General features: G+C 28.6%; 1 protein-coding gene across 1 annotated transcript in view; it reads left to right on the top strand.

The window, feature by feature from the left end:
- The window catches only part of LOC145185219 (low-density lipoprotein receptor-related protein 1B-like), a 51876-nt gene that overhangs the window by 10735 nt on the left and 18099 nt on the right, over positions 1-23042 (top strand). The window contains exons 12-38 of the mRNA XM_090099221.1: positions 410-801; positions 1059-1178; positions 1320-1460; positions 1560-1790; positions 3395-3682; positions 4182-4454; positions 5292-5486; positions 5774-5962; positions 7658-7891; positions 9003-9156; positions 9232-9363; positions 11217-11608; positions 11839-12063; positions 12178-12349; positions 13747-14141; positions 14233-14391; positions 14602-14870; positions 15575-15878; positions 16511-16744; positions 16907-16979; positions 20545-20819; positions 20906-21073; positions 21165-21330; positions 21611-21837; positions 21916-22173; positions 22257-22516; positions 22738-23008. Coding sequence (XP_089955347.1) covers positions 410-801; positions 1059-1178; positions 1320-1460; positions 1560-1790; positions 3395-3682; positions 4182-4454; positions 5292-5486; positions 5774-5962; positions 7658-7891; positions 9003-9156; positions 9232-9363; positions 11217-11608; positions 11839-12063; positions 12178-12349; positions 13747-14141; positions 14233-14391; positions 14602-14870; positions 15575-15878; positions 16511-16744; positions 16907-16979; positions 20545-20819; positions 20906-21073; positions 21165-21330; positions 21611-21837; positions 21916-22173; positions 22257-22516; positions 22738-23008 — 6197 coding nt within the window. The remainder of the gene's footprint in view (positions 1-409; positions 802-1058; positions 1179-1319; positions 1461-1559; positions 1791-3394; positions 3683-4181; positions 4455-5291; positions 5487-5773; positions 5963-7657; positions 7892-9002; positions 9157-9231; positions 9364-11216; positions 11609-11838; positions 12064-12177; positions 12350-13746; positions 14142-14232; positions 14392-14601; positions 14871-15574; positions 15879-16510; positions 16745-16906; positions 16980-20544; positions 20820-20905; positions 21074-21164; positions 21331-21610; positions 21838-21915; positions 22174-22256; positions 22517-22737; positions 23009-23042) is intronic.

Raw genomic sequence — 23042 nt, 5'->3', positions numbered from 1 at the left:
CAACAAAACAGCAACAACTCATAGTGTGAGAAACTCATGAGCAAATTATTATTATAGATTTTTTACCAATTTTTTTTTACCAGATTTTTTTTTTAGAGGATTAAATGTATTGACAATTCCACTTTTTAATTCAGTGTTTTTAAAATGGTACTACTATAGCAATCATCACCCATCATTCCATGATTGCATTTATAGTTTTTTAGCTTTTACCTAAAAAAAAATTTTGTTATAACAATAAAGTGTCAAGAAGATAATTGTTCTTGAAAAATTATGTTGCTGTACATGTTGTGTGATATGTAAAAGTGTGTAAATGTAAAATTTTTTCTCATAGTTTTTCATAATTTACTATATTTAAAATATTAATTTTTAATAGTTTTTATTACATTTAGATATTTAATTTTTTATTTAGGTATTTATTTTACACAGACTGGTTTGAATTAGCTAAGATTGGAAGAGCAAATTTGGATGGTACTAATCACGTTATTCTAGTAAATTTGACTGATCTTATCTGGCCAAATGGATTAGTTTTAGACTATGCTGAAAATAAAGTGTATTGGGCTGATGCAAAAGTTGATCGAATTGAGTCAGTGAATTTAGATGGTGGAAATCGCACTGTTGTAATAGCTGCCACTCAACATAGTTTTGGATTAGCATTAGATGAAACATATATTTATTGGACAGACTGGTTATCCAAAGAGATTCTTCGAGCTAAGAAAAATAATATATCTGATGTAAATGTCTTGCGTAAGTCCTATGGTGGATTAATGGACATTCAGATATACAATAAGAATGTTCAGAGAGGTAATTTTTTTAAAAATGGATATCTAGCTTTTTTTTTTTTTTCATATCTTAAATATTGGTAATTATTATTTTCCAAATTTATGGTTTAAAAAAAGGCTTCCTGCTAAAATCAGTTCAATTCAGTTCAGCTTTAGCTTAGTTTAGTTGAGTTGAGTTCATTTCAGTTCTTTTCATTATTATTCAGTTCAATTTGGTTCAATTTAGTTTCAATTCAGTACTATTCACCTCTATATTCTACACTGTCTTTGTCTATTTAGGTAATAGCATTTGTACTACTGCAAACTGTGATCAGCTTTGTCTATTGAGGCCCAATAATTCTTTTGTGTGTGCTTGTGGGTTTAACTATACCTTGAGAAAAGATGGGAAATCCTGCGCATGTGTGTAATGATTGTTTATTGGTTAATATATATTAACACAACATCACTTAACTAAAAATTTTTTTTTCATGAAAAGGAAATTATTGTGTATATTATTATTTAAATATTTTTTAATTTAAATATATATATTTTTTTAAATAGTTGGAAATGAGACATGGAAAACATACAAATGTCGCGAAGGATATTTTTACTGTGACAATCAATGTATTCGCAATTCTTGGAAGTGTGATGGATATAAAGACTGTAGTCATGGAGAAGATGAAGATGAAAAAATCTGCCAAAGTATTAAAGTCATAAAATTATTTTTTTAAACAATAGCTGCTCTTATTTAATTTTGAAATTTCTTTACTTGAATTTCTGTTGCTAATTATATTTAAATAGTTGTCACTTGCAATGAAAACCAAATAAAGTGTCAAGAAGATAACATTTGTATTCCTTCAAAATGGAAATGTGATAAAGAAATAGATTGCTCTAATGGAAGTGATGAGGAAAATTGCACATTTTGTAATGCAACTATTCACTTTCCATGTAAGGGAGGCGGCTGCTTAGATCTTCGTCATAGATGTGATGGTGAGCCTGATTGCTTTGATAAAAGTGATGAGGATAATTGCGGTAAGTTTTTAAACAAAGTGAATTTTTTTAAATATTCAAAAGAATTAATTTTTTTTCTAAATTGATTTATTTAATTTTTGTGGATAATATATTTCTTAAATTTCAATATTAAAAAAAAAAAAAATTCAATATTTTTGCCAAATTTTTTGTCATTTGTCAAAATACAAAATTTTTGAGACAAAAAAAAAGGAAAAACCATTATGTTTTAAAGTGGAAATATATGTTTTGATTTACTTGTCACCTTACAAAATATCTTTAATAATCAAAGCCACAACTTCTGTAACCTACTTTATAAGTTGTTTTTTTATAGGATTATATATGAAGTAAAAAGAAAGGTTCTTTACTTTAATGCAATGTTTCCTGATATATTTGGAATGCTTCAAAACTTTCAACTTTCTGAAATTTTCTTCTGAGTTTTAAAAAAAAGAAAGAGAATCTGGCAGAGTGAGCATTTAAGAAAAATGCATTTAAACAGAGTGCATTTAAGCAGTGACCACTAATATATATATATATATATATATATATATATATATATATATATATATATATATATATATATATATATATATATATATATAGATATATATATACACACATACCTTTTAAGATCTTTAGAATTAGATTTAATCTTTGTTATCTTAGATATTTATTGGTTAACTTTTATGAATTTAGTTTTTTTGAAAGCTTTAGTGACCATTCTGTATGTAGGGAAGAGCAATTTACATCTCATACTCCTGTTGTTCCACCAATTTTAACATTGCTACAATATGAAAAATACAATGTTGAAATTTTATAGGATTTACTATGAAGGTTGCAAAGTTTCTCTAACCTATTAATACATTTAGCTTTAGATAGAGCTTTCCTAATTGAACCAATTCTCAATCTTTAAATTTGCAATTTTGTACTTCAAAGCAGCTTATAAAATTGTAAGATACATATTTTGTAAAGTTGGATAGAAAACTACATTTTAACCAAAACTTGGATTTATAAAACTTTTAAAAAAACATTTGCGTACTGTAAAAACATCAGTTCTCACTGCACATTACAACAGGGGCCATCTTTTAAAATAGTCCATTTGCAGCTATTTTAAGTGGGTTATTGGGTTCAATTGTCCTTTCCAAAAAAGTAAAACATATTCTTATTTAATTATCCTCTGGAAAAACCAACTTGTTAGAAATTTCTGCTCTAACATATTAAAAATATTTTTGTCGCTCGACTATAATTATTTGTTATTCTCATCTGTTACCAAAAACATGAAAATCAGAAGTAATTTATCTAAGCTTTGTTATCATTGTTTATCATTGTTATCTTCGTTATTATCATTGTTTTGGCTCTGATTACTGAGATATATTAATTTAAGAGAAACTTGATTTTTGTAATCAACATACTTATCAAGTCAGCAGGTAAAATTGAATTTTATATAATTAATATTTCATATTAATTATATCATTATTATTTTATCTTTATTATATCATTGTTAATGACTTTATATGAATTGTATAATTATTAATTATTGAACAAAAACAAATTTATTAAATATAAGTAGATAAAATTTCTTGTTTTATTTTCAAATTAGATTAAAGGTAAAAATTTTTTCTCCTTAGAACCAAAATCATGCGACCTTATTACTCAATTCCAATGTTGGTCTACAGATGTTTACATAAGTGGCTCTGCAACAGGTCCTTGCATCCCTATTGAGTGGGTTCAAGATGGTGTAAATGATTGTGTTGATGGCTCAGACGAGATAAACTTTGTTGTAAACTGTACTGACAGCTCTTCATTTCGCCGTTGCAAAAACTTTCAATGTATTTCAAGTAGCTTGTGGTGTGATGGGATTAATGACTGTGGAGATTGGTCTGATGAAAGAAACTGCACTAATCAAAATGTGAATGGTAATGCTGAGCTTTATACATTCCTTGTATTTTTTTATCTTACTTTTGATGCTTCTTATCAATTTAAAATTAAAATAAGCTAAAAGGTTGATATTATACTTATAAACATTTGATGACATTACTTCTACATTAACTAAAATAAAACTGAACATTAAAGTATTAAGAGTCCTTCTTTATATTTTGATAATAAGAGTCGTTGTTTCTAACTTTTATCAATTAATTTTTGTTTTAGTTTTGTTTTTTGTGGTATTTTTGTTTTGTTTTGTCTTTCAAATTTTATTTATAAAAGTTTTAAAAGTTTATAAAAAAAAATTTGAAAAACAAAACAAAACAATAGTTTTTAATAAGTTTAAATATTTTATCATATATGAGATTTTCTCTTTTGGGTAATTTCGATTGTGTTATGGATTGGATTGTATTATGGTATTATTTTGATTGTATTATGGACTGGATTGTATTATGGTATTATTTCTGAAAGTAAATTTTTCCTTTTATTTAGCTTGCTCAGTTTCTAATGGTACTGCTGAATTATTATGTGGCAGTTGTTTGCCTGATGTAGAGTTTCGCTGTAATCAAAGTCAAAAATGTATTTCAAACAGATTTCTATGTGACTATGTCAAGGATTGTGATGATGCATCAGATGAAACAAATTGTACCTACACTAAATGTCAAGCAGGAGATTTTCAATGTGATAATAAACATTGCATTCAGGCAGCTCACCGATGTGATAAGCATAATGATTGTGGTGATAACAGTGATGAAACTTCATGTGGTATATTAGTTATTTTTTAACAAATATGGAATTTAATAGATTTATTACTTAGGGATATCCAGAAGTAATGATTATTTTGCTTTTATTTAGTATTACATCATATGATGTAATACTATATCATAGAGCATTTAATTGTCTACAAAATAAGTATATCACATTTTACTTTTAAACTTGCATGGATATTTAGTTAGCTTTCTAGCAAAAGTACTTTTTCGAAAATGATACTATAAACTAGGAAAATTAATCCAAGAAATCCACGATAAATTGACTTTACCATATCCAGCCTTTTGCCAGCGGAGTTTTGCCAAAATTCAACAAGGTGAATGGTGATTGTGTGATGTTTTCATGGCTATTGAATCCAGGGTATAATTAAGATATAGTGTCAGAGAATCCCAGATAACAGTTATCTGTTAAGACTAATTTGAGTCTATTGCAGATTTACTGTTCTGTTTAAATTGACAGGCCCCCTTCTGATCCACTGCCTGGATAAGGGAAAAGCCATAAGTGCTTAAACTTGCATTGTAGACTGCTTCAGCCATAATTGCTCAAACTTACATTGTAGTTTTTTGTTAGTGTCATTGGGCATTGTGATTACCAACCATCCACCATACTCCCCAGACATGGTACTTTGTGATTTTGAAGAGTTGCTAAAGGTGTTTAAAAAGTATATGGAAAGAATATAGCTATGCATAATCTACCACTTAAGGAAGTACTTATACACAGTACAGGACAGTATAATTTCCCAAAAATTTAAGTTTCTAATCTCTTTCACTTAAAGCTTATCTCTTTTACTGCCGCTTATTATGAGTATATTATTATTATGAGTATATTTTGCAGGTTATTTGCCAATCACTACATGCAGAGCTAATGAATGGGCATGTCAAAACTCAACAATGTGTCTTCCTATGTCTTCAGTGTGTAATACTGTTAACGACTGCCCTTTATCTGATGATGAAGGACCTCTATGCAAACCAAATAAGTGTGAACAAAACAATGGCGGTTGTTTTCATTTATGCAACCAAACACCAATTGGTTAGTTTTGTTTTTGTTGTTATTATAAAGAAGTTTATAACTTTTTTTTAAGTTACTAAATATGAAATATATAATTTTTTTTTTAAAAATGAGTTACTAAACATGAAAGTTATGATTTTTTTTTTATAAGTTAACAAATATGAAGTTTATAATTTTTTTTATCAACAAGTTACTAAATATAACATTTGTATATTTTTTTATTGACAAGTTACTAGATTTTTTTTTTAACTAATAAATTACTAAAAATGAAATTTATATATACATAAAATATTAACTACAAAATTTAGGTGTGCAGTGTGGCTGCCGATCTGGCTATATACTTTCTAATGATTCCCAGACATGTGATAATGTCAATGAATGCTCTTTGAAGAATGGGATGTGTAGTCAGCTTTGCTTTGATACCAAAGGATCTTATAAATGCAAATGTGTTGAAGGATATTCCTTGCGTAAAGGAAGTCAGTCATGTACAGCTGATGGTAAGAGTTTTTTTTTTTTTTCCTTTTTTTTTGTAATTAGTTTGAAGAACTTATACCTAGGTTTTTAAAAGTAATATTTACATATTTTGTATAGAAGGATGTTTTAAAAAAAAAAATTAAAAATTTAGGGTTATATAACATTTAACTAAATGATGATGGTTGTAGAGAAGCTTCGATAATTGATTTTAGCTGAAAATTGCATATATACTCAATCAAAATATTGTATCACAGCTATCATCAGAATAGAAAATATAGGTTTATGCAGCAATTATTGGATTGGCTATTGGTAATCAAGTTTTTTTTTTTGTTTTCAATTTGCTATGAGGCATTAACTGCAACTGTTTGTCTAATTCTACATAAAGCCAGATTGTTGAATTCTTTGAGAGGTTCGAAAAGGTGTTGGTTTTGTTGGCGCTTTGCTTGACTACTGAAATTGGTCAGCAAAATCTACTGACAAGGGTGCTTTGTACATTATTTGAGTACCCAAACATTTAAATGGCAAAGGATGCCACAATATCTTTTTTAGTCATCTTAAGTATATCTCTGTAATCCTTATTATATTTGGGTTCTTTGATGCTGGTGTCACAACAAAGGAGAAGTGATTATTAAATATCGTTAGTAAACAGTTGAAATTCAATGCAGAAGAAATAAAAAAAGTTGTTTTTTTTTGTGTGTTTTTTTTTAATATATTGATTTTGGTTAAAGTTTGCTACAAGAGCAGTGGATGCTTTCAACAAGTAACTTGCTGCTTTAGTAAACTTTGATTAAGTACAACAAATAAAATTCTGAAATTTGCTTTGACAACCCTTGCTGGGCTAGAAAAACACAATTGGAACTTGATAAAACAGACAGTACTATTCTCCCCACATTTTCAGGAAAGATTTTGATAAAGTAAGATAACAATTTGTACTTCTGTTTGCGATGTAAATTATCAAATCTTTCTATGTTTTATTGACATGTAAATCTTCCTATGTTTTATTGACATTGTCAATAATAATTTTATTGACAAGTCTCAATATATACCATTCTAACTTGATGCTGAATAGCCCAATGGTATTGAATCTACTGCAGGTTTGCTATCTAAAATTGAAAAGTTCAAGCAATTTACAGTTTTTGTCAGAAGGTTGAAATTTCTTTAGCCGGCTAAGGCTTGAATTGCTGTACAAAATGAGTTTGGATCAATTTATAGCTAAAAATCTTTTCAGTGGTCAAATAATTTCATAGACAATTTTACCAAATCCTGAAACTAATACTGGAAGTCAAATAACTTTAACTCATGCTTGACTATCAACACAAAATTAGTTGCACTGATAGAACAAAGGTTTTCTTGACTTTTAAGATGAAAAGCTTGGGATGTTTTATGTAAATTCATTTGATTGTGGTGTCTGTCACCAGTGTTTTTTTTATCAAGAGCATTACCAACTTAAAGAGTAATATCCGCAGTGACTCAGTCTCATTTGGTTTGTTTTAAGCATGGATAGAACAGCTTGAAGCTTGGCATTGGATGGCTGTGATAAATGCTGGATTGGTGGAAAAAAAAATTTTTTTCAAAGGTTTTTGTATGATAAATGACAGCATTCTATTTTAATATATAACAAAATTATTTTGGCAATTAATTATAGAGTTATCAGAAAATCAGATCATCTAAATTCATCATATTTTTTCATAACTTAAAATAAAATTTATTTTTCTCAGGTCCTGTCCCAATCATTATTTACTCTGACCATAAAGCAATACGTGAGATAAACTCAGCAACTGGTAGTTCAAAATCAATTGTTGATGGTTTGTCAAGTGCAATTGGTGTTGACTTTTATTGGCAAGAGCAGCGTTTGTACTGGTCAGATGTTGGTACTGATAAAATTGAACGAATGTTTTTTAATGGATCTGGGCGTGAAGTAATTATAAGCCAAGGGATGAATTCTCCAGAAGGTAGGAAAAAAAAAAGCATTTCATCAAGCTATTTTCATATTGAGTTTTAAGTAGGTTTCTGTTTGTTTAATAGACAAATGTTTTGTTCAAACTTCATTTGAATATAAAATTTTCGTCTGTTTGAAATAGAGCATTTCTCATGATGTGAAAAGAAATTACTTTGTATTATTTTTTCTGCATATAAAAACTGACACGCATTGTTTCTTGTCTATTTCACAACAATAAGTCCAGGTAGACCCTTATTTGTTGCATGCAACTAAATCTTATCATTAATAAAGTTTTATAAATGTTTAGCACATAAAATAGAGATTTTTTCTCAAATCTTATGAATTTTTTGTAAATGAATCTTCAGTCTCTATATAGATATAAAAGCTATTAATTATATATGTAATATAAATATAGATATCAAAGTTAATGTGCACAAGTATGAAATATCTTTAAAAAATGTGCACAAGTATGAAATATCTTTTATGTTACTAAGATACAACATGATCTCTATGTATTATGCACTTCTTGACAGATTTGGTATTATTAATTTATATTATTAATGTGTTAATTGCACGTTCTATTAATTCTTTTAACACTTATTATTGCTCATTTCTATTTATTCAATAAATGCAAATTTAAACTCTTTATTTAATTGAAAACAATAACAGATGGAGAATATAGTTTGGTTTACAATTAGTATACCTTGTTTACAATATACTTTAGTTTTAATAGGATCATAAGGTTTAGTGGGATTTTAATAGGATAGTAAGATTAGCAGCTTTGTATTAGGATAGAAAAATTAGCAGCTTTGTAATAGGATAGTAAGATTAGCAGCTATGTAGCAGCTTTCTGTTCTTTAGGCTTTCAGCATGATTTTTTCCTACCAACTTAAATTTCTTTTGGATTTATTTTTTGTTTGGGGTCATTTTTTTGAGAAATTAATCTGAAAATAAAACAAAAGCAACATATAGTTTGCATAATATTTAATTGCACAATGATTAAAGTTTAAAAAATGGCTCAGAAAAATTACAAATGGTTTCTGATATAAGCAATCAAATTCAGAAAAAACTCTTAAAAAAACTTTTGAATTCTGGTAAATATATTTTGGTGTTTTTGTGTGCAGGGATTGCTATTGATTGGATAGCAAAAAATATTTATTGGTCAGATATGCGTTTGGATACCATTGAAGCTGCCAAACTTGATGGATCAATGCGATCAGTTCTTATTTCATTTGATATTGATGCTCCAAGAGCTCTTGCTGTTGATCCCAGATCTGGGTGAGATTTTTTACTTTTTTATATTTATGTGTATTTATTCAGTTCTTTCCAATAATTTGAATATTTTTATTTCAGATATATGTTTTGGACTGATTGGGGTAAGCAGCCACGTGTTGAGCGTGCTGATATGGATGGAAACAATAGATTAATTTTGCGCAAAACAGAAATAATATGGCCCAATGGTCTGACCCTAGACTTGCCTTTACAGTAAGTTAATTAGTAAAAGTTACTGTTTATTAAAAAAAAAGTTACTGTTAATTAACAAATTATTTGGTATATAAGAAAGATAATTTATCAGTAGATCAACTAAAAAAAGTCCAAATCAATATTGAGGAAAGTTGTTACTTTGTTTCGGTTAAATAAAAATAATATTGCAAATGACTGTAAAACATTTGTAAACAGCATTGATCTGCTAGCATTTGGAGTTGTGTAACCATAAATTTATTCATCTTAAAATAGTTATTTTTCCTAAGTTTGCTAAAAAAGAAAAAAAAAAGTCTATAAGCTGACTGAGTATAGTTTTTACTAATTTGTTGAAAATGTTTAAAGGAGATATCAAATTTTACAGCTGAGCTTAACTCTATATAAAAGATAAGCAAGAGCATTTCTTTCTATGAACAATCAAAATAACTCTGCAAAATAAAAAAACTCAATCAAAATAAAACTTCAGCTAAAAAAGTATTACAAAGTTTTATTTCTACAAAAAATTTGCATTTTTTTTGCCAAATAAAATGCTTTTGCATTATAGTAAAAAAAAAAAAAAAAGTTGCTTTTGCATTATGGCCTAAAAATAAAATGAAAATATTTCTGAGTAAATCAAAAAGTGAAAAACAAAATGTATTCAAGTATTATAATTTTACATCAAAATAATAATTTGTCCAGTTATTACCAGTTATCACTGCTCAGTTTGGCAAAAGGAAATAAAATACTAGCAAATTTCTGTGCAAAGAAACATTAAACTAAGACAAACTCTTAGTTATCTTTGTTGGCCAACCAAACCAATTAAAATGACAGGACAAATCTCTAAGGAAAAAAAAAACAACATTCCAAAGGAATTTATTCAAATTATTGGTATTTAACCTAATTGCAAAGTAAAATATCAGCAAAAAAAATATCATTTTGACAATATAATCTTGAAATATTTTAAAATTTTTCAAGAGTATATTGTCAAAATTTATTTTACAATTTATCAAAACTTGACATATTCCTTCCGAAAGGATTTCAGGGAATATTTTTAAAATGTCATGCACGAGTATGAGAAGTTGTGCCTTTATGAAAAAGTTGTTAACAAAATATAGTTAATAAGGATTTTTGAGTTGAAATCTCTAGGCACAAAAAAAATATCATTTACCTTCACGCAGGAAATATTCAGTTTGAAAATAAACTTTTTTTCTTTTTATGTAGAACTTAAATTTAAAAATGAAAGAGATTTTTCGAATTGCTTTACACATTCTTTAGCAGAATTTGATTTTGAGGCAAAGTTGTAAAAAATCAATCCTACAGCATTTAATGCGCAAAGAAACTAATGGCGTAACCTAATTTTTTAATGGCCAAGTATAAAATCTAAAGGACCAAAATCCTAAATTAAACTTTTATTTAATAATTAAACACTTGTGAAAGTTCACTAAAAATCTAAATGAACTGATTAAATTTGAGACTTTCAAAAATAAAAACCGAATGGAAAATTAGAACTTTTAATAAAAACTGACTGAGACTAAACTGAGACTATTATTACAAGCAAACTATTCCATTTCAACTGAACTCATTGCATGCTTTTTCACTTTTTAACTTAATGCTAAATTTTTATTTGTCAAAGCTTTTAAAGTATAAAAGTTCGTGTTGCAAGCTTGGGTATATAACCAATTAAAGTTTTTTTTCCTAAATATTTTTTTGGTAAATTATCTCCTCAATATTACCAAATATGCTTGGTACCATTCTTTTTTTATTGGTCAATAATTATTTCAACCATAAGATACTTTTTTCTTTATGGCTCTTTTTTTGTTTTTGTTTTTTTACCCAAATTTTGGGTAAACGATTTTTTACCCAAATTTTTTCTTCAGAAAAGTTTATTTTGCTGATGCTCGGTTGGACATCATAGTTTCAATGAATTACGATGGATCAATGCAAGAAACAGTTCTTAGGGGCAATATTATGAAGCATCCTTTTGGGTTATCAGTATTTGAAGATTATATCTTCTTTTCTGATTGGTCTTCAGGCTCAATAAGACGAGTCAGTAAAGTTGACAGTGGTCTAAAGTTTTTTTATAAAACTACCCTTATGAAACCAATGGCTTTGCAAGTTGTTCATCCAGCTAGACAGCCCACAAGTGAATCTTTTATAAATTACTGTTTGTCACATAAATGCTCCCATTTATGTGTTTTGAAACCAGCGGGATATTCTTGCAAGTGCCCTTATGGATTAGAGTTAACAGCAGATGGTTATACTTGCAATGGTAAAAAAATTATTTGTATAGTATTTTAAAGAAAAGCTTTGAATTAAGTTTCCAAAATTAAAACTGAATTCAGAATGATATATTTCAGATAAAATAATTGCACTTGAATGTCTTTTTTTTTTTTCTTTTTTTTTTTAAATTTCTTAAGTAATAAAAAAAGTTTAATATTAGTAAAATATATACAATAAATAATATTTTTTTAAAAAAAAAATTGTTTTTGAACTCCTAAGATATCAAGCAGTTTTTGGTTTATGCAAGACGCACAGAGATCAGAGGTATTTCTTTGGACCATTCAGACACAGTGGATAAAATTATTCCAATTATGGGAGCTCAAAATGCTATTGGTATTGATTTTCACTTTAGTAAAAACTACATATATTGGACAGATGTTACAAAAGACTCTATTAGTAGAATATTTATAAATGGCACTGGTAGAGAGGATATCATACCATCAGGTTTTTTATTCTTTCTTTAATTCTTTGTTTCACTTGAAGTTCTTTTCTTACTTTATCATACAATTTGAAGGCTATTGAAACACATTTTTTTAGCATCAAAAACTTATTTAACAGGTCTTCCAGCACCTGATGGGATAGCTATAGATTGGATTGCTGATAATCTTTATTGGACTGATGCAGATACAGACAAAATTGAAGTGTCACGTCTTGATGGCAAATTTCGAAAAGTGATTGTATCTGTTGGGCTTTCACAACCACGAGCTATTGTACTTCATCCTGTTAAGGGGTAAGTAATGGAAATGAGTTTGAATTAAAAGCTCTCATGACTTTGCTTTTAAATTTTATGAAATATTTTCATAACAAATATTTTTGTAATTTACAAATGTACTGAAGTTTCCTAAAATATCGAAACTATATAAAAAAAAGTCCTAGTGGAAGGTTTTTCCATTCCTTTTTTTCTTATTTCATTTTATTGCACAGAAAAAGCTGATTTTTACTGCTATGATGATCCGTATTCTGCTGATTAAAACACAAAGACAAATCAAAATATTAGATTAGCTACTTAACTATCTTTCTAGCACTTAAACAACTTTCTACAAAATCAGCATTGTAGCATTGGAAAAAAGTTGTTAGATTTATTATTAAGAAAACCTTTCAACTCTTGCTCTCTATAGGCTATTCAATGTGTTCAATTTTAGATCAAATTTTCCATATTCTATTAACAATCTTTTATCAAGTTAGAAGTTTTACTTAAGTTGTGCATTTTGGAATGTGAAGTTCACAATACCGTAGAAGAAAGTATTCAGTGAAGTAAAACTTAGAGTTTGCAAACCCAACAAAATTTATGCTAACTATTTGTTTGGTCTTTATGCTATGCCTGTTGTATTTTTCATTTTCTTTGACACATGTAATCAGAAGTTAACATATTGTTCATATATTGAAGTTCACAGTGTCAAAGTTGTGGGATTCAATAGTGAGTGCTAGATCACAATAATATGGGTGCAGCATGATAGCTCTGGCATATTAAATAGCTGTTAATATTTGACTGTGTGGTAGAATAGTATTGTTGCATTTGCAAACAATTTGAATTTATTGTCAATGGACATTAATTTGTAAAGCTCACTCTTTTCAGAGTTTTTTAATTGAATTTTGCAATTCTTCAAAGGAATTTAATACATGTTGTCTGAATAATAAGCAGTTAGCTTTGTTTGAGAACCTGCAGAATGACAGAAAATTCCATATTAGAAGTATTTTTTGAAATGGAAATTTGAACTAATAGGCTTTATTTAGGTTTATTTTCATTTTGATTCAAAAAATAGTCTGGTTTAATTAAGAAATAAAGAAAATAATACACCTTTCCTAATAATGATTTTGCGGAAATTTTTGCCAAAAATAGCTTGGGGCTAAGTATTCATATCTCTGAACCCATAAGTGGTGGAAAGTTAAAATATAGTACTCATGGTTATATTATGAAATTAGACCTCTGCAACAAAAATTATCAAGTGTAAAGGTTTTTGGTTTCAAAAATCAACATAATGATTTCATATGATATGAGCTATATGATAAGCTATTACTTCACTAGATATATTTAGTTAAAAATAATAGATCTTTTAAGCATTGTTATATTGCAACAATAAAAATTGACAATATCTAACCTAAAAAGAATTCTTTTGTTTACCTTAGTAAGATGGTTTGGACTGATTGGGGTAGTAAAAACATTGAAAGTGCTTCATTGGACGGCTCAAATCGTATGGTTCTTGTTAAAGAAGGGCTAGGCTATCCAAATGGTGTAGCAATTGACTTTGATACAGATAGAGTTTACTGGTGCGATGCTCAGTTTGATAAGATTGAATCAGTTTACCTCAATGGTTCAGATAGAAAGCCTATTGCTAAAATGATGAAGTATTCAATTGTTCATCCTTTTGGGATTGCAGTATTTAATGGTGATCTTTACTGGACTGACTGGGGTAAACGATCTGTCTTAAGGTTTAACATGACATCAGGAGTAATAACAGAAATGCGAACAAATCTTCTCAGCTTAATGGGATTGAAAATTTATCACAAAGATCAACAACCAGGTACTCATTTTTGTTAGTTATAATGGTTTATTATTTTGTTTTTTTTGTAGTTTATAAATATTTAACATCTGCTTGATCTCATATAATTTAGGTACAAATCCATGTGCTGAGGGAAAGAATATATGCTCTCATTTATGTTTTGCAATGGATGAGTCCTTTACTTGTGGTTGTGCTACCGGTTTTGAGTTGGATAGGAATAATAAAACTTGCATTAGCTCACAGTCATTTTTGCTTTTTTCTACAACTACAGGTGATTTTAAAACTAACTTTGTAATAAAGTTGACATCTTTGTTATGGTATGTTTGGTCTATTACTATAGCATCAAACTGAATTACTGCACTCTTGATTATAACTAATTTTGACGAGTTTCATACTTACAGAACTTTTTTTTTTAATATTTACATATAGATTTTACTTTCTTGCTATGGATTTTTTGAAATGTTTTTTGGTATCTTTTTAGAAATACGAGCCATGTCTTTAAATGAAGATGAATCAGACTCGATTGCTCCAATAACAGGGTTGAAATCAACTTATGCTATTGATTTTATGTATAAAACAGGGACTATTTATTTAGTCGATGATATAGAAGATGCTATTTTTAAAGTTCAGAAAGATGGTAGTCAGATGGAGAAGATTATTTCAACTGGACTTGAAAGACCTCAAGGTCTTGCAGTAGATTGGGTCTCAGAAAACATTTACTGGAGTGATGCTGGTACCAATCTTATTGAGGTAAAAAAAATATTATTATGGTATCTATATATATATATATATATATATATATATATATATATATATATATATATATATATATATATATATATATATATATATACACACACACACACACACATATATATATACATATACAAATATATATATATAAAGAGAGAGAGAGAGACAGAGAGAGACAGAGAGAGATGAAGATGAATCAGACTCGATTGCTCCAATTCAGGGTTAAAATCAACTTATAATATGTAAGAATTTATGTGTAAAACAGGGACTATTTTCTTAGTCAATCATTTAGAAGATGCTGTCTTTAAATGACAAAAATAAATTCATGTATGTATATGAATTTACTTTTTGTCATTTAAAGTTAATCTTTATTATTAAGAAAATATACAAATTTAGAACTTTTGCGGAAGGGTTAATATTAAAGAATGCTCAAATATGAAAACTAAGGAGAAAAATATTTAAGGTGTTGTTTATAGGCCCTACATAAATCTAGTTTTTTATTTTGCATTTTTGTGTAGAGAATTAAAAAAAAGAAAATAACTTTGCATAACTGGTGCTTTTAAAATGATTTTTAAATGTTTATTTTGTTTACTAAACATTTAGAATATTTAACTTTTCTTTTTAGTTGTTAAATTGCTAAATGATAAATCATTTGATGATTTATTTTTAGAAGTTTTATTTTTTTAATTGTAAATTTTTAGGTTTCAAGACTAAACGGTTCCCACAGAATTGTTCTTGTAAATAGTGGGATTGAAAGTCCTCGTGCAATTGCTATTTACCCTAGTAAAGCTTTCATCTATTGGACTGACTGGGATAGTAAAGATCCAAAAATTGAGAGAGCTACATTAGATGGAAATAATCGCATGGTATTAGTTAACTCAGTTATCATATCAAAGATAGGAAAGATTGGATGGCCAAATGGTTTAACCATTGACTACGATACTGATACCATTTACTGGGTAGATGCTCTACATGATAATGTAATGACTATGGATTTAGATGGAGGTAATTTTATGAAAATAAGCATCTATAAATTTATTTATTTGAAAAAAAGTTTTTACTTTTTTGAAAATGAAGATCATTCAGTTGACTATTTGTAGATGTTGAGTCATCTCACTTTTTAAAATGATGGTTGAACAATAAATGTTGTTACTATTACTATTATTATTATTGTTGTTATTGTTGTTGTTGTTGTTGCTGTTGTTGTTGTTGTTGTTGTTGCTATTATTATTATTGTTATTATTATTATTATTATTATCATTATTATTATTATTATTATTATTATTATTATTATTATTATTATTATTATTATTATTATTATTATTATTATTATTGTTATTATTATTATTGTTGTTATTATTACTATTGTTGTTGTTGTTGTTGTTGTTGTTGTTGTTATTGTTATTATTATTACTATTACTATTACTATTTATGAAAATGCAAAAGCCTAATTGTTTTAAAATTGTCTTTTGTGAGTCAATATTTATGCTTAGGGGCTTAAATTGGGGGTATTTGGGGGCAAGCAAGCAAGGAAGTGATATGAATATTTTTAGAATCAGTAGAGCAAAAATATAACTTGCCGCATTCTTAATTGTTTTTAACATTGTCTTTTGAGGATTATAATTTTTGTCTTTCAGGAAATTTAAAAAAATTCGTTTCAACCAATGACTTTTCATCGCATATGTATGCAATTACTGTTTTTAAAGACAGTCTATATTGGACTGATTGGACTGAGAAATCTATCTTCAAAGTTGCTAAAAACTATACCAACACAGTTGCTAAAAATGATACCAGTACAAAACCAAAACCTCTGCGTGGAAAGATTGAAAATATACGTGATATCCATGTGTATGATGAATCAAGGCAAACAGGTTGTATTAAAATTGTTTTGAATTATCAGAAATGCTTTAACTATTTTTTTTGTAAAAAAAGATCCACATAATTACAATATTACACACTCACACTATTGTAATTTGCTTATTTTAATGTTTTTAAATTTTTGTTAAAATTCTATATACTTTTTTCATACTTAGGAACAAATGTATGCAGCAATAATAATGGTGGTTGTGCTCACTTGTGTCTTGCTACATCCAGCACTACGAAAAGGTTTCAAATCTGTACATTTTTTATATTTTCTTTTTGTATTTATAATTAAAGTAGTTAGTTTATTCTTTTCTTGATCATCAGCCTAATATCTGAGATTTTTTTTATGACACTACGCTGTCATTAACACCCAAAAATATTGATAACCAAAGTTTTCATAAGTTAATAAAAGTGATACTGAACCTTAAAAACACTAAAAATAATGTAAAAATCATGTATTCACTTGAAAAAAGCAAAATCTAAAAATTAAATATTTAGAAATACTTTACACAAGATTTAAATCTTGAGATTTAAAGTTTTAACATATAAATGTGTGTTAAATTTATGAAAAGTTTGTGTTATTTTATTTATACTAGGTTTTAGTAGACACCAATAATTTGTTTTTTTAGTCAATTTGTGTAGTTAAGAAAAGTTGTTTATGTGAATTAGTTCAAAAATATTGTAGGTTCGCTCATTACCAACATAATCTTCAGGTTTGTTGGTTCCCCAGGTCTGATATTATGATGCAACTGGCTTTTATTATGTTACTAGTTTATAATTCAAGCATCTAAAGAATCTGGGGAAGTTAAAAAGATAAATGTTTTGACAAAGTAAATCATGTCTACTTTTTTATATACTTAAGGATCCATAGATTTTTTGTTTTTTATTACTTTTTGCCTTGACCTATCAAATTACAAAAATATACATACAAAACTTAATCTTTATTCAAAAGATTTACTCTTTACTAAAAACCTTGTAATAATGCATTATCAATGTTTTTAAATAAATTTGTGGCTACAAAAATGGAATAATATTCTACTCAGTTTAAAAATCTTCAAAGAAATAAAAGAAAAAAGCTGTTATTAAGTACATTCCCATACAAAGAAGTTTCCTAACAACTTCCAGTACTTTTTTTTTGTGCGATGTCCATTTCCTCTATTTTACTTTTCTTTAAAGTATGACTTTTTTTTTGGAATATTTAAAGTTTACCTTCTCTATCTCTGTAGCTTTCTTGCAGTGGACACAACTTTGCAATTCTAAATTTTCTCTTCTCCTGAAAAAACTCTCTCTACTTAAATTTCACATTCAATTTATATCCAAAAAATACCTCTAATATACTCAAGAAAAAAACCGCACAAACTATATTTAATATTTTTCAAGGAAACTACATCAATATCTGCTTTACATAATTTCTACCGCGCAATTCAATTACAATCTCAGGAATGAAAAGTGTTAAAAATTGTAGTATAAAAATCTTTATTTAAACATTCATTTATAAGAAATGAATTTTTCTTACAGTTGACTCTCGATATCTCGAACAGTAAGGGGACCGGAAAAAAAGTTCAAGATATCGAGAGTTCGAGATATCAAGAAAAGGGTTGAAAATAAATAAAATTGCCCGACTTTCATTAAAACAAGTTATTTTTCTGACAAAAATCATTAACAACAAAAACTACAACTTTTGGAAAAAATCTGTTATCTGATATTGCTTTAAATTATCCATCTTTTCCATCTTCATTAAATCCTCAAGTTTTAGTGCTAGGGATTGTATTTCATTTCCGTATTTTGAGCTGTATAGCGAAGCATTTTGAATTGTTTCAAAAGCAATTTCTTATTGAATATCAGATGGGCGTGGCGGGGCTTCGACGTCAATAGCTTCGTCAACGCTATCTTCAACTTCATTATCGTCGTTTTCAAAATTAGGGTCTAAAATCTGAGCAATGATTTCAGCATCAGTAGCAAGTGAACCGGTGGTTACTACATCGCAATCTAAACCAATGTAAGATTCCGCTGAGAGATCTTCTTGGGCGGCACGAGGATCTAACTCTCGCAAACGGTTAAGTTCTTCTGTCAAAAATTTAAAAGAATGATCATCATCAGCTTCTTCAATACTCTTGTTTGTTTTGCTGATACCAGCTTTTTTAAAGCAGTTGATGACAGTCTCCTTCGACACAGCATTCCACGAAGAAACAAGATCTTTCATTGCTTGAAGTATAGAAATTTTTGGCATGGGTTCGTTATCATCGACAGCCTTGATACACAAACGCACAATTTTGTGACGATAATGAGCTTTAAGACTTTGTATTACGCCTTGATCCATGGGCTGAAGGACAGATGTGGTGTTAGGGGGGAAAAATATTAGGTTGATGTTGCTTAGCCCTTCAATGTGTGGGTGGGCAGAACAGTTATCCACCAGGAGTGCTACTTTCCTGTCTTGAGCACGAAAAAATGAGTCAAGTTTCATTACCCATTCTGTAAAAAGGTCTCCGGTCATCCAACTTTTTAGCTAATTTTTATATGTGCAAGGAAGTTGTTTAATGTGCTTAAAACACCGTGGGTTTTTAGATTTTCCAATAACAAACTTAGGTAATTTTTCTCCCGTTGCACTCCCTGCTGCTATGCCTGTTAGTCTGACTTTACTATTTTTTCCCCCAAAACATTTTTCTCGTGATAAATGGTATGTTTTGTTTGGTAGGCACTGGTAAAATAGTCCAAACTCATCGGCATTGAAAATGTTTTCAAGCTTGTAATTCAAAAGCAATGTTGGAAGTGTAGTTTCATTCCACGAAGCAGTCGTATTATTCGTCACGGCGGCACTTTCGCCTGAGATTATTTTAAAGCTGATGTCGTTCCTAAAAATAGGAACAGAATAATTGAATTTTAATTACACGTTTAAAAAACTAAATAAATTAAATATAAACAGATACATGTTATTTGTTAATATTAAAATTGAACAAGATTTGACAAAATTTAACTGACCTTTCTTTCCAATTATGAAACCAACAATCAGATGCTTTAAAATCCAACTCTCCTACTGCTTCTGCGAATTTTAGTGCCTTTTCTTTTAGTATGGTACCATCAATTGGTACTTGTTGACTTCTTTTTGCAACGAACCACGTGTATATGGCCTTGTCTACATTTTTGAAATTACCACTACGAAGTTTCTTCCATTTAGATTTTGTGCCATTTTTTTCCAGTGAGGTTAATAACTTGGTTTTATTTTTAATCCAGGTTGATAATGTGTTCTTTGGGACTCCATACTTTTTGGCAACCTCTTTGTTAGACATCCCAGTCTCTAGGTCTTTTAATGCCTTGCATTTTTCTATTATAGATTTGTTCGTGAGTTTTTGTTTAACGAGCGGCATGTTGCTGCGTTTGACAAAAAGAATAAATTATATATTAAAGGAAAACTTTTCAGAAATTCGATTCTTAAAAAAAATCGAATTTAAAAATCAAATTAAAAAATTTTTTTTTTCGAAAGTTGGAATTTAAAAAAATTAAATTTTATTAAAACATTTTTGAAAAAAAAAATGTTGAAAAGTTCGAGATAACGAGAGAAAATTGCCCTGTGGACCGAAAACAATGTTCGAGATACCAAAAAGTTCGAGATAATAAGGTTCGAGATATCGAGAGGATTTTAGCCTAAACTAGTACGTTATGTCCATGGGACCGCTAAAAAAGTTCGAGATACTCAAAAGTTCGAGATATCAAGTATTCGAGATATCGAGAGTCGACTGTATTTTTATTTTTATAGTTACAGTATTTATAAAAACAAATAATTGCTTTTTTTTTTTCTTTACTTTCAAAGATGTGTTTGCTCTCATGGAAAGCTTTCCTCAGATCAACATAACTGCGAAGAATCCTCTGATTTCTTAATCTTTGCAAAGCGAAATGAAATACAGTTTCTTGATTTAAATCCATTTTATCGTATATCAGTTCCATATCCTCCAATAACACTACTACACAATGCTATTGGAATTGATTTTGACTTCTCCAGGCAGATTATTTACTATTCAGACATTTATAAAAAAGAAATTGGTAGCATAAAATTAGGTGGTGCAGAAAAAACAACTCTTGTAAAAGGTATTTTACATTAATTTTAAAATATTGCTTATAATAAATACTTTAAAAAGTTGGTTTATAATAAATAGTGTATCATATTTCTTAAGATTTGAAAACACCAGATGGAATAGCATTTGATTGGACTTCAGGAATGTTGTATTGGACAGATGCCCAAGAAAATACAATAAATCGTTTGACAAAAAATCAAACTAAAGAAGTCCTTGTTCATGATGAGCTTGATGAACCCCGAGCAATTGCCCTTAGTCCATGTGATGGTATAAGATTGTTATAACAAACCTTCTTTTTTTTCTTTCATTTTAATTTATATTACTTTATGTTATGGAGTTTTTCTACCATATAATTTAGGCCTAATGTACTGGACAGATTGGGGAAAGAAGCCATACATTAGGAGAGCTACAGTTAATGGTTTTAACCCCATGGCAATTATTGAAACTAATCTTGGATGGCCTAATGGTCTTTCTGTTGATATCTTAGAAAGTCGTATTTATTGGGCAGATGCAAGAACTGATAGGTTTTTAATTTTGTATAAATTTAAAAGTGTGTTTTGAGAAAAGTAAGTAAATGAAGTATTCAGAAATATAAATAAACAAATCTATGTTTTGAAAAAGTAAGAATAATGTTTGTTTGTTTTTTGTTTTTTTTTCTTAAATAAACAAAATTTCCTAAAAATTTATATAAATTTACCAAAAGATTGGCTTATTTTCATAAAACAAAATATCTTTGTTAAGTTAAATCTTTGAGGGATTTCGGCATAATTTTTTGCATTCTTCATGGTTGTTCAATATTTTTAGGATTGAATCAGCTGATATGGATGGTCAGGATCGAAAGATTGTAATTCAAAATGTTCCACATGTATTTGGTGTAACATTATATGGCTCATATTTGTACTGGACTGATTGGATTACAAGATCTGTAATGCGTGCAGACAAAGTTACTGGCCGGGGTGTAATAGTACTCAAAGATAAACTCAATGCACAACCGATGGACATCAAAGTCTATTCATCTCTCAGACAAAATTGTATGTGTTTTTTTGGTTCAAACACTTGTTTACACATTAGTGATTCTTTCTCTTTTTATCATTTCTTTTTATTTTTAGGTTCCCATTCAAGTTGCTTTAATCAAACCTGTTCACATAAATGTCAAATGGTACGCGGGAAGGCTATATGCTCCTGCCCTCCTCAAATGATTTTGCTTGATGGTTATAGATGCATCTTCCAAATTTCTAATGACCAGTGCATAAATAAAACTGATTTATTTGTATGTGTAAATGGTAAGCAATGTATTGAAAACCAACATGTTTGTGATGGAGAACAAGACTGTGAAGATAACTCAGATGAAGAATCTTTTTTATGCAGTAAGTTTTCAGATTTTTAAAATACAAGTGTGGCTTACATTAAATATTCAGGTATTAGATAAAAGTTTTGGTAATTTTTGCAGGTCATCACAAGTGTTCTTCAGGCCTTTTCACTTGTAAGAGTACTGGAAAATGTATACAATTACGTTTTAAGTGTGATGGAGAGGCTGACTGTGAAGATGGTAGTGATGAGATAGGCTGCAAATCTGAATGTAAGGAAGGATATTTTAAATGTGCTAATGGCAAGTGTATTCAGCCACGTTTTAGTTGTAATGGAGATAATGATTGTGGAGACCATTCAGATGAAACAAATTGTCCTACTTTTACGTGTTCTCCAGGATATGTAAGATTTATTAGTGGAAAACTTGTATTAAAATATACTTTTTTTTAATTTGTGCAGTTTATTTTATGAGATTGGTTCATTATTTGTCAACTTTGGTAAATCTTTGTTCAAAAGATTTCAAACTTGAAGTTGTTAGGAGTTTTTCTTTTTAATTTTAAAAGTTTTTAAGAGACTGCTTTTTAATAGCTGCTTTTTTAATATGCTGCTAATTTAAATGTTAGTTTAAATGTGAAAACTCCACGGGTTGTCTACGTGATTTATGGGTTTGTGACAATGAGAGAGATTGCACTGATGGTTCTGATGAAAAATTGTCAAACTGTAAAAAAGAAAAGTGCTCAGGTGATGATTTTCAATGTGCTGATCAACGTAAATGTATCCCAAGATCATGGCAATGTGACAAGGAAAAGGATTGCAATGATGGTTCTGATGAAAGTGATTTCTGTCATTCACGTAACATAACTTGTGGAGATAATAAGCATCTCTGTGGAGATGGCAAGTGATTTCTGATTTTTTTTTGTAAAAGTTT

The sequence above is a fragment of the Hydra viridissima genome, unplaced genomic scaffold, assembly GCF_058129835.1.
Source record: "Hydra viridissima isolate aposymbiotic clone 2 unplaced genomic scaffold, HvirCarnegie_v1 scaffold_9, whole genome shotgun sequence".
Classification (NCBI taxonomy): domain Eukaryota; kingdom Metazoa; phylum Cnidaria; class Hydrozoa; order Anthoathecata; family Hydridae; genus Hydra; species Hydra viridissima.
The sequence above is the reverse complement of the archived record's forward strand: the minus strand, read 5'-3'. Positions and strand labels throughout refer to the sequence as shown.